Source organism: Palaemon carinicauda, chromosome 33, assembly GCF_036898095.1.
Source record: "Palaemon carinicauda isolate YSFRI2023 chromosome 33, ASM3689809v2, whole genome shotgun sequence".
In the NCBI taxonomy this organism is placed as follows: Eukaryota; Metazoa; Arthropoda; class Malacostraca; order Decapoda; family Palaemonidae; genus Palaemon; species Palaemon carinicauda.
Window position 1 is genome coordinate 61926821 of NC_090757.1, and position 13562 is coordinate 61940382.

At 34.8% G+C, this 13562-nt stretch overlaps 1 protein-coding gene across 1 annotated transcript in view; it reads left to right on the plus strand.

The window, feature by feature from the left end:
• The first annotated feature begins 476 nt into the window (after positions 1-476).
• LOC137626206 (uncharacterized) overlaps positions 477-13562 on the plus strand; it is an 18593-nt gene continuing 5507 nt past the window's right edge. Inside the window, exon 1 of the mRNA XM_068357281.1 lies at positions 477-521. Within this exon, the coding sequence (XP_068213382.1) occupies positions 477-521 (45 nt within the window). The remainder of the gene's footprint in view (positions 522-13562) is intronic.

Below are 13562 nucleotides of genomic sequence, written 5' to 3' on the forward strand. Positions count from 1 at the left end.
GAGAGAGAGAGAGAGAGCCTTCATCTGAAAACAAATCACGTAACATGAAGGACGTTCGAAGCTAGTAAACTAGAATTGCATAATCACAATTTCCCGATAAGGGAAAAAAATAATCTAGGTGTACGGAATACGGCAAGTGTTGTGTGAACCCACGTAAAGATATGACTGTTAATATAAATAGCATATGCTTCCTTAAAACATTATTTGAATACGTAAGGCGTAGAGAAAAAAAAACGTCGCAAATACTTTGATATGTTATAAAATCACATAAATAAAAGAGCTACCAACCTTGGTCACTTTCCATCCATCACTTAGGCTTGCGTGAGCCCTCATTAGAACCCAGTATACTGTATGAGAGAGAGAGAGAGAGAGAGAGAGGAGAGAGAGAGAGAGAGAGAGAGAGAGAGAGAGAGAGAGAATGTTAAACTAGAAGTCTGTTGAGTAATGGACACAAAAACACCTGAGCTATAAGCGTGATGTTTCATGGTGTAAATAGCATATCTGAAACAATAGACATACGGGTGAGTAGTTGCAGGATTTGAACTAGAGGTCTCTCTCTCTCTCTCTCTCTCTCTCTCTCTCTCTCTCCTCATCTCTCTCTCTCTCTCTCTCTCCTCTCTATTATATATATATATATATATATATATATTATATATACATAAATACACACACACGTATTATATATATATAAAATATATATATATATATATTATATATATATATATATATATATATATATATATATATATATATATATAAATATTATATAATCGTCCCTTTCTAAGTGGGGATACTTTTGGGTGGCGTTTGCGTATGCCCATGATCAACAAAGCTGTATTAGTTAGGGATATCCATACAAGGTTGGTTTGCTGTGAGCGATCAGACGAAAATCTCCCACCATCACAAATCCCATACTGGCCACTGTGGGGGCGAAAACTAGCCAAACTCTAGACATAAATTGACATGTCATGTCAGGTCTTTATCCTGCAGTGGACTAGAAATGGCTGCATTTGTTGTTTATATATATATATATATATATATATATATATTATATATATATATATATATATATATATACATATATATATATATATATATATAATATATATATATATATATATATATATATATATATATACATACATTAACATTAGTGTCAGTACTACTACTATTACTTCTACTACAACACTATAATATTTACACCTGCTATCTACAGGCCACATCTGTCACCAGAGCTGAGACTGAAGTGAATACGTGCTTCCCACAGGTGGTCAGACATAACCTGTCAGGTGCCATTACACGACACATTTGGCTTACGAATACTCTCATCTTCGATTCAACATTTCCTTTCTTTCATAACCTACCTTTTTAAGAAGAGATCACCACCCATTTCTTTCCCATTTCCTTTTCATTAAAAACTAAGAAAAATAGACATATTTTGTACATTTTTCTTGTTTGCTAGAAATTCTGACTAAGCCACACTTTACATTATGCTTATTAATACTTAACTTTCCAAACTGTTTCCTAACATGGTTAGCTAGCTAACTGCCCTCACTCTCTTTCACTTATCTATCCTATCAACTAATAAAAAAAGGAAAAATAAGTTACGTTGATTTCTGCTAAGATTTTCATTCCAGATTACATCACATATAATAAAAACTCCTGATTTCATCACATAATTTTTCCAGCTTAAGAAGTATAAGCTACTGAAGTACATTTAATCTGCTAACGGTGAATCACACAGTTACTTAACAAGGGTTGCGTTAGCCTACTGGAAACAATCATGCCTCGCGATCTGCCAGACTTGCGTTTGAACCCCGCTGAAGCTCGATAGTTTCTCTTTGTGAACTAGGCACGGGGTGTTGGGGGGGGGGGGGGGGTCCTATAAGTCTACCTGTTAAATCATCAGCAACCATTGCCTGATCCTAGCTTAGGTGAAGAGGACGCTTGGCCTCTACAACACGGCAACCCCCTCTCGAAAAGAGTATGACTATTACCTCTCCCCATTACCCATGTGACAGGTAAAGATCGAGTAGTTATAAGTTGTGCAATAGCGTTCACCGTGACCAAGATATATATATATATATATATATATATATATATATATATATATATATATATATATATAAATATATATAGCCAGATGATTTGCTCTTTATTATACAGGGGAGATTTACATATAAGCAATCACATAATGTATAAGTAAATATAAATATAGAGGGCATGTAAACCAAATTGCAAATACTAACACGATACACAAAATAAACCAGAACAGAACCGACTGAGCGAGCAAGCAAGCAAGGAAGGAAGGCGAAGCATTGTGTGAGCAAAGGCCAGTGCACTCTCAAATGAGATGACGCGAGGCGTGACAGTTGCAACATCCCGCAGCTTCCATTATGCAGAGCCCTTGCAACGTGCATGACCTATTTACTAATGCAGACACGAACTCTCTACTGTTGTACGAAATTGAAATTCCTCTATCAAGAAATCTGTTGGGTGTCATTCACTGGGGTCGAGCGCTCATGCTATATTGTAATGGTGGTGGCCAAGGCCTTTTCAATACGCTCGACAGAAATTTGATGAAAGTAAAGTTATGAAATATGCTGATAAAAACAGTTAAATATGAACATCACCTGCTTGTTTGGTTTTAAATGCTTTGCAAACATTACGTAATACAACAATGAAAAAATGCAGCTATTCTTAGTCCCTTAAAGGTTTAAAGGTCACTCATGAGTGACACTTCTCTAGCAATCAAGACAATGCCCTAGAGACTGACCGTATTACATATGATCAGAGCCCAAGGCCCCTCTCCATCCAAGCTAGGACCAGGGAAGGGCAGGCAGTGGCTGCTGATGACTCAAACAGATAGACCTATAGGCTCCCTCAAACACCCCCAACCTTAGCTCAGAAGGATGGTAAGGTTGCAGACACGAATGGCACTAACGAGTCTGAGCGGGACTCGAACCCCCGACTGGGAAACACCAGGCAGAGACGTTACCAATCAGGCCACAGCAACCCTTGCAGGATAAAAGCCTCACACGTCTTAAATCATGTCTGGGGTTTGGCCAGTTTTCATCACCACGCTGGCCAGTGTGGATTGGTGATGGTAGGAGAGTTTTGTCTCATCGCCTCACACAAAACAAACTTAGTATGTGTGGCCCTGCCTAGTCGTCCTACAGCTTTGCTGATCATGCAAACCCAGGGTTAAAAGAATAGTATTCTTTTAACCCTGCGCAAACCCTCTCACCACGCTAAGGAATACCCACTAAGAAAGGGTTAGGTAAAATAGGGTTCAATAAATTTTATCCATAGAAATAGATCCTTGTTGAAAAAATATAACATTTTATCCATACCAAATATTTTTTAATTTATCTAATAAAACTTGGCGACCCGGAATAAATTATCTCAAAGAAAGTTGGGTTAAAAAAAAAAAAGTGCGTTGGCACTTGAACGTGTTTCTTTTGCATTATTTTTTATATATATGTCATCTTTTATGTATTTATTCAATAAATATCTTATGAGACAATATCAATTATTAAGTATATCATCCGATTAACACACTATTTGAATTTCCTTCTCCATAATATTCCACCAAAAAACTGTAGATGTTTAAATATACGAGGACCATTCACATTTTATATATACATTGTATATATATATAAATATATATATATATATATATATATATATATAATATATATATATATATATATATATATATATATATATATATACACACACATACACATATGATTTGTGACACCATCAGTAAGGTCCATATAAAACACCCGAGGCAATCATGGATAAATTTCCAATTTTGTTGCTCTCACCAGGAAACTCAACTACTTGGCAGTTACAACTACAAGTTTACTACATAAATAATGACCAACTGATTAAATTTTTGTTCAAGATACCGGTAACAGAAACTGCTGTAAATAAAACCTGCGTGTAGATGAATAAACAATTATATATACTTCAGAAATTAAATGGGAACGATCAATAACCTGCAACTCATACTCATCGTACTGTTAAAATTATAAAATGAATATAGAGAAGTTCTCTGTGAGAATATAAACACTTGCCAAGAGACTTGACATAGGATTTGAAAGCTACTCCCAACAGGCCAGACGCTTTAATGTCAAAGCAAGCACAGCTAAAGGCCACCCCTCGTGAGGACTTGAAAGTCAGTTTGGACAAGGAAGCATCCAATAACCCCCCCCCCCCCCCCTTTCAACAAACTCGCTGTCGGGCATAAAATAGGGGTAACTCACCAGGCTGAAAGGCGTAACGTGTACATTGTTAAAATTGAATATCTCATTCAAAATATTCCTTTGCAAGTCTTATCACTTCGTAATCTTAACTGATGTAGCGTTTGTGTTCCTTGATCTCCTATGGTCATTTATATATATATATATATATATATATATATATATATATATATATATATATATATATATATATATGTATATATACACATATCACACACATTATATATAGATAATATATATATAACATATATATACATATATATATATATATATATATATATATATATATATATATATATATATATATATATATATATATATGCATATATATATATATATATATATATATATATATATATATATATATATATATATATATGCATATATATATATATATGCATATATATATATATATATATATATATATATATATATATACAGTATATAAGTTCAAAATAAAAAAACTATTCAAAATTGGAAGCATTGATTTCCTCATATTGGCAAAGGCAACTTCAACAAGGGTGAAACCGAAAAAAAACACGATTCTTCAAACGCAACAAGTTCGAGGATAATGTTGAGCTTGACACAAACTTGGCGAACTTAGCCAAAACATAGAAGAAAAAAAAAGTCTTATATGAAAAAGAATAAAAATAAAACATACACAACACGCGCTTGATTTTCTTCGAAACTTCAACAATGACTCTGACAAACAATGCGAAAAATGCTCTGTGGGGCCATGGGTGTGGGTGGGTGTTGTGAAGTCGATGATGGAGGAGGGAGGGGCCCCTCGTGAATGTCACCCATCATCAATTTCGCACGCCCATTCGAGAAGGCCACCCAGAAGCAGCATGAATACAAAGCTAAAATCACATTTCCTAAACCTTACCCGGTACTAATCGAGAAGATAAAAAATATTCTACAAATGCTCTGTACTAATATTATAAAAGAAAAAAAAATGCAAACTGCCATAGCCTCTGTACCATGGTCTTCCACTGTCTTGGGTTAGAGTTCTCTTGTTTGAAGGTACACTCGGGCACACTATTCTATTTCATCTCTCTTCCTCTTGTCTTGTTAAAAGTTTTTATAGTTTATATAGGAAATACTTATTTTAATGTTGCTACTGTTCTTAGAATATTTTATGTTTACTCGTTTCATTTCCTCACTAGGCTATTTTCCCTCTTGGGGCCCCTGGGCTTATAGCATTGTGCTTTTCCATCTAGAGTTGTAGCTTAGCAAGTAATAATAATAATAATAATAATACTAAAGACGCTATGATTTGAGGCTACGAAGCTAAGTTCCATTTATAATAAGCGACAAGCTAATGATCATAATTACCTTGTACAGCTGGACACAAGAATTCATGGTACACCTTCCCCTTGGGAAATACAACCTGTCCACACCTATGCTGCGTGGAGAGTTCCGGTGTTTAGCCCCGCCCACCACCTCTGCCACCTCTCTCTACACTATCTGTTTGGTTACTCACCGCGCATTAGGGTGTGACAGGATGCAATTCTCCGGAATTTGTGTGTCCAACTGCACGTTCAAAAATCATAGATTCAAAAGAGTTCACGCAGAATAATTTTTTAAGAATAAGAGCAGGCGAATGCATTTGAGAAGGCCAAATTACGAATACAAACATTAATTGCAAGATTTGAAATAATCGATTTCCCAAATTATTTCAAATAGGCCTACTTGCTATAGGCTGTCTAATGACGATCATAATTATACTATTTGGAAACCTATTGATTGAAAATTCTCTTGACTGTGATCTTAATGGAGGGAAACATTTTGATTAATGTTGTTTAAAGTTAATGAAAGTTTTGTTTTAATAGAAAGCAACTAATGATACGGTCTATATAATCATGCATTTGTCCAACATTGATAACGAGAGAGAGAGAGAGGAGAGAGAGATGAGAGGAGAGAGAGAGAGAGAGAGAGAGAGAGAGAGAGAGAGAGAGAGGGGGGGGCTAAGTAATAGTAAAGAGAAATTATAGGAAGAGAAGGAAAGGGATGATAAATTTTACTTAAGGAATCCTAAAACTACGTAACGTTATAAAAATTAAAGGAAAAAAATCAAATAATGCCTTTCATGCATAATCCCAAGGACTAATATGCGCCCCCTAAAAACTAAATTTAAGCCACAAACTAATAAGATTAGCCACGTAATGAAATTATCAGGATCAGACTTTTACTCAATACTTTTGATATCTGATTATAAGAACTAATAATTTACAAAGAAATTCGTTTCAGAAGGTAAATACTACCTAAAAAGGACAAGTTCAATACCTATTTCACAGATGGTTCCTACTTTTATAACATTAGTTACATCTCTTCTATATAATAAAAAGCAAGTGTCTAGTATATATATATATATATATATATATATATATATATATATATATATATATATATATATATCTTTCCTGTCACGCTGAGCGGCATTGTCAAACGTATGACTAATCGGTACCTCTATTCTTTCCCGTCGGAGCTCTTGGGCTTACAGTATCCTGCTTTTCCAACTTGGGGTGTAACTTAGCTAGTAGTAGTAGTAGTAGTAGTAGTAGTAGTAGTAGTAGTAATAAAAGAAAATTGTCCTTTTAATTAGTGATTTGAGCGAATTGGACAAGAAAATCTGTATAGTTCTTGTTATGAAGAAAAAAAATATTAGTGTAAAGAAAAATTCACGATGAAGCACAAGTGTCAGAGGCCTCAGGAATGATAGATAACGAATATAGAAAGAATAAGTACAGGATCACTAACCTCTAAGTTTGTTTGAAAGTATTAGAGAAAGGTAGGAGGATTTAAAAGAAAAGGAGTTATTTCTGGCTTAAAGTACATTAATTGATATAAACAACTATTGGATACACCGATAGATAAAAAATATCAATAAAAAAATTTAAGCATTTTAGAGAAGTTCAATGAAATATGGCTAACAGTTTGATAATACAGAAAATATATTCAATGTAGAATAAAAATAAAAATTAAGAGAATAAATAAAAACACCAATAACAAACTACTTGGACAAGTTCAATGGAATATTACTGGCAGTTTAATGTAGAAATAAATACTTATTGTAAAAGAAAAATAAAAAAATAAGAAGGAATAAAAATATCGACAAAAATCTCTACATGAGGAAGCTCAATTGAATATATCTGAGTTTAATAATATAGGAAAAATATTTATCATAGCATAAAAGTAAAAAGTCAGATATATGTCTACTTTACGCTCCAAAGCCTTTAAATATGCGGCCCCGAGACTATATAATAAGCTCCCACGAAACATTCGAATGATTGAAGACATTAAGGCTTTCAAGAGGAAACTGATGACTTTCTAATTTCACGAGCCCTTTGACAGTGACGATTTAACAGTAAATGAACAATACGCGATATGAAACGTTAATTACTCTGAACGAACTAACAACAGTGGAGGTCCTGTAGAGAGAGGGGTTCCCCTGCTGTATGGGACCGGAAAAGCAGCCATCAAAGTAAAAGTAAAGTAAATAATCAGAAATCGACGTCAACCGTACCAGTTTACTTGATACAATGCGCATAACAAGTCCCATAAACAATATCCCTTTGACGTCAACAAGAGGCTTAACCCGAATGCCATAAATATGCAACTTGACGCTAAGTAATAAGAGGATATTTAACGAGATGCCATCGAAGTCAGCTGATCAGCAAGATGGGCTTTATTGGTCCAATTTCGACGAAGCATAATGAAGGTTATAAGCTGCAGTAAAATGAGAGAGAGAGAGAGAGAGAGAGAGAGAGAGAGAGAGAGAGAGAGAGAGAGAGAGAGAGAGAGAGAGAATTAACAGTTGCTAGGTTCAACTTCCGACCACCAAATGTTGAATACAATTGTTACAGAAGATACAGTATTATCCTTTCATCCCTCAGTAACCATTTTGGGGTTAAGCCTGCTGATTCCACGCCCATCTACGCCCTGTCTGCAATCCATCACATTCATATAGCTACCAAGTGCAAAGGCAAAATGGTTTTTCCAGGAAACTGGATAACACCCACACGTGCTATAACAACCTATGCAACCATTTTTACTCCACTGCAGAACAAAAGTCTTAGACATGTCTTTATTCATGTTTGGAGTTTAGCCAGTTTTCATCATCACGCTGGCCACTGTGGATTGAAGATGGTTGGGAAATTTACCTGTGATCACTCACAGCAAACCAACCTAGTATGGGTAGTCCTGGCCAATACAGGTTTGCTGATCATGACGATACACAAATCCTTTCACCACGTTAAGATATCTCCACACAAAAATGGATACATATATATATATATATATATATATATATATATATATATATATATATATATATATATATACACAAATATAAAATTATATATATAATTTTCCTCATAATTTTGTGGTTATCCTGCTTAGAGGTTTCATCATGCCACGATCTCTGAACATTTACTCGTGTTGGATCTCCATCATAAATGTCCTTACTCATCCTACATTTCTTTTAATGTAAATCCTGCGTCGTATAAAGACAATATCATCTACGCCAAAAGGAACTTTCTCATTGTTATGTGGTTTTACTGTTTATCGATTGCCTCCACTTTCTTCCAACACAAAGGGTTGGTTCAGCCATTGTATACACCACCAAAAGTGTTCTATCGGACGAACAGTATGTTTATAGTAATGAAATCCTTCCAGTAAATGATTCGGTAAAGTCCAACTTTTGTAAATCGGTTGGTGAAGTTTGGCCACCAATAAAAAATCTCTTGGAAGAGATAGACATTTTAGCATGAGCGAGTGTATGTATAAAATAAAAGTACATGAACAGAATATATGCAAGTACCTCGAAAACTATTTTTCATCTTTAAAATGGCATTATCATTATCATTATTATTATCGTTATTATTATTATTAGTGGGCAAGCTATGACTTAGTTGGAAAAGCATGATGATATATGCCCAAGGGACTTTCAACGGGAAAAAAATAGCAAAGTGAGGAAATGAAATAAGGAAATGAGTAAACTACATCAATACCCGGATATCTTAAAAAAAAAAAAAAAAAAAAAAAAAAAAAAAAAAAAAAAAAAAAAAACACCATCAACAACGACAACAACTTGAAATCGTACAAAGTCTCAATAATCAATAGGACATTTGAAATTCAGAATGAGTTCATGGAAGCTAGAACAGTATGAAATGTTAGTTATTGTAAACGTGAAAATTGATCTAGTTTTATAAAAAACAAGGCGGACTATTGGCTAAATTTCTTTACCCAAAGGTCACCATGATAATGTCAAATCGGTCAATGTAGACGCTTGTCGCATGTAATCTGAAGCCATTTTTGAATCCCCAACGTCAAAAAGATTTTTCTATAATGATCCTCATGCTGCGAATTCCAGACTGGAGTTAAAAGTTGAGAGTGGGAAAATAAGTAATACCAATTTATTTACCTCAGATTGTATATAAAATTTTTAATGTTTTTTTAGATTAAAATAAAATAAGATTCAATATCTCTGATTTTCTACAGCATGCAGTATTATCCCATCTATATTATTTAGATTTTGTTTAGATATTCTAAGTGAATTAAAAACAAAGTAGATTAAGATAACATGGGTGGACAACGAGGAGGAGGGTGAGAGGAAAGAAAGTATTAGTTGACTGTTTGAGCAATACCAATCTCTGGGGGTTCGGCTGTCCAGGTGCTAATGTTCAGGGGATCCAGATGCCAGTGCTATTAGAAGCCTATCTATCAGCCTGCCACATCTGCCAATCTCCTCCAACCAACACTTTCTAGTGTAACGTCTCCTCCTCCTTCCTTCCGTGTGAGATTCCCCAATTGTATTACTATTACTATTACTATTATTATTATTGTTATTATTATTATTATCATTATTATTATTATTATTATTATTATTATTATTATTATCATTATTATTATTATTAGTAGTAGTAGTAGTAGTAGTAGTAGTAGTAGTAGTAGTAGTAGTAGTAGTAGTAGTAGTAGTGGTATTTATTTATTATTCTTATTATTATCAACTAAGCTACAATCCTAGTTGGAAAAGCAGGATGCTATAACACCAAGGGCTCCAATTGGGGAAAATACTTCAGGAAGGGAAAGAAATAAGGAAATAAACAAACTACAAGAGAGGTAATGAACAATTTAAAAAATTCAAGAACAGTAACAACATTCAACTAAATCTTTTAAAAGAAAAACAGGATGGACTAGTCCGACCGAATGTACCCTCAAGCAAGAGAATTCTACCCAAGACAGAGAAACACCATGGTACAAAGGCTATGGCAATATCCAAGATTGGAGAACAATGGTTGGAATTTGGAGTGTCCTTCTAGAAGAGTTGCTTACCATAGCTAAAGGTTCTCTTCTACCCATTGAACAATTACAGTGCAGTTGTTAGCCCCTAGACCAAAGAAGAATTGTTTGGTAATTTTGGTAACCTCAAGTGTTGTCAGGTGTATGAGGACAGAGGAGAATGTGGAAAGAATAGTCCAGACTATTCGCTGTATGTATGGGCAAAGGAACATAGAGCCGTAACCTGTGAGTGGTTCAATTTTGTACTGAGTGGCCAGTCAAAGGACATAATAACTAACCTCTTATGTCTCTTTCTTAATATCACAGTACTAATTTCAGAAATAATACAGCTCCATTTGTTCACTACACGTTGTAACTAGAGGGGTAGGCCTACTCAGTAGAGCACAGACATCAGCCACGGCAGTTTATTTCTCGACCTTATGCTCAACCTTGACCTTGGACCTTATAACATGTATTAATTGGCGTGCATTTTCATACACTTAAATATGAATCAAGACTGAAGTCACTGCGACAACCATGTCCAAACTTATGGCTAATTACGTGAATTGGATAATTTTCTTGACCGTGACCTTGACCTTAGACGTGACTTTCCAAAAGTTAATAATTTTCAGCTTTTTGCATAACCGTTATTCCCTGCAAGTTTCATTACTCTACGATTAAAATTGTGGCCAGGACGCTGTTCACAAACAAACTCACAAACAAGGGCGAAAACATAACCTTCCAACTTCGTTGGCGGAGTCAATAATTCATTTTTTTTCGTTCAATTTATCTTTACAGTGGAAGCAATTTATCGAACAACTTTTATGAGTATTGCTTCACATTCAACAATCAAGCAAAAGTGATAAAGAAAAGTGCCTTATGTTCTTACAGTTAAATATTATCAAAAATGTTAAATATTTTCTTTTCACACAATAAACAAATCTAATATCTGAAAACTACTTCCGAATTTCTCAATAAGAACAAACACCCTAAACTGAAAATATCTAGCATAATTCCTTTTGCTTAATGATTTCCAAAAGCAATTTCCCAAATACTCTCTTTCATTTCAACTTCTGTTTTCACATCAGAAAGACTTTCAGAATAACCATTCAACCCTACGCAACTGAAACTAGTGGCAACAAGTAGAAAGAGCAATCAGAGATTTCAAACCTCAGTCAATGAAGATTATAAACATTTTACTCAGGTCTACGGACCAAACTTTCCCTTTTTCATATGTTGACCGTGACTATATATGTATACTACATCAGATAAGATCCAAGAAAGTAGACTGAGGTAGTATGGTCATGTCATGAGAAGAGATGAACAGTATATGGGGAGGAGAGTGATGGAAATGGAGGTACAGGGAACGAGACGGAGAGGGAGACCAAAGCGAAGGTGGATAGACTGTATCAAGGATGACCTTCGATCAAAGGGATTAACCGGTGAAGTGTGGGACAGAGGTAGATGGAGAAAGCTTAACATTGACCCCACATAAAGTGGGAAAAGATGTAGACAAAGAAGAAGAATATATAAGTATACTAATAACAATAAGTCCCTGAATGGCGATCTTGATCAGGACCAACTCCAAAATTTAATGGATTCCTCCAGAGCATAATACCTATCCATTATCAAAATTTGATGAAAATCCAGCAAGAAGGTTTTGACGTAATCACCTAATAGACAAACAGATAAATAAATAAATAAACATGGGTCATTTTATAACAACCTTGGTGAAGATAATAATTGGTGATGCTGACCATGAAGAATGTTACCACCACTGCTACTCATTGATAAGAACAACTGGTATCTGTACGCAGAATTAAACAAAGAAACTTTATTATCAAATTAGAATGTTCAGGAGCGAGTTACACAGCATTCGTACCTTCAACAATTTTCTCTCTCTCTCTCTCTCTCTCTCTCTCTCTCTCTCTCTCTCTCTCTCTCTCTCTCTCTCTCTCTCTCTCTCTCTCCTTTTTCTTCTTCGTCTATTCTCTCTCTCTCTCTCTCTCTCTCTCTCTCTCTCTCTCTCTCTCTCTCTCTCTCTCTCTCTCTCTCTCCTTTTTCTTCTTCGTCTATTCTCTCTCTCTCTCTCTCTAAATACCAACAGTTTGATAAGCGTGGGTTAAGTGAATCAGTCAATAAAACACTAGATTAATTAGCGAGAGAGAGAGAGAGAGAGAGAGAGAGAGAGAGAGAGAGAGAGAGAGGAGAGAGAGAGAGAGAGAGAGAGAGAGATTATTTATAAAGAAAGTCTGATGGAACTTTTCACTTCCAATAAAATCTGTGCTTTTCATGACCCGTTCGAAGCCCCAAGTTCAGCATCAATATATAACTTGTTCCAACTTGAGAGAAGAGATGTGATAAAAAGTGAACATTCTTGCTAAGGGCAGAAAGGGATTTTCTGAGGAATCGCAAAGGAATAGAGGTGGGTGGATTTCACTTTTCTATTTCCAAGCAGATAAGGGAGGAAAAGGTTATCAATAACCACTTCTACCCTCTAAAAATCGTCTCTTTCTATTTATTGCAACAAATAAGATATTTTTTACATAAAACTTTCCTTCCTGATATTTAAATGACGAGTCCTGATTTTTACATAAAACTTTCCTTTCTGACATTTAAATAACGAGTCCTGAACCTTAAATTGTGAGGGAGACTGCCTGTGTGTTTAACAGTGAATGTTTATGTGTGTGTGTAAACTGAAAACACACATTAATCTCCAACAAAATATACATCACGCTCCGAGAACAAATACAAAAGAAATTACTTCATAATGTGAGCGTCACTTGTCAAAAGAAACATTAATTGATCAGTGACAATTTTATGGTTACTGACTCGTTTGTTTTGACAATTACCTCTGCAATATAATGAATTGTTTACCTTCTTTGGTAGATGTGTAATTTGTACCATTCCTCCTGCAAAATGAATTCTAAAATATTCCCATTTTCAATCTCCATTCTTGCTAAAGGCATTCTGAAATATTCCTCTTTTTAATCGGTATTCTTTAAAATGGAA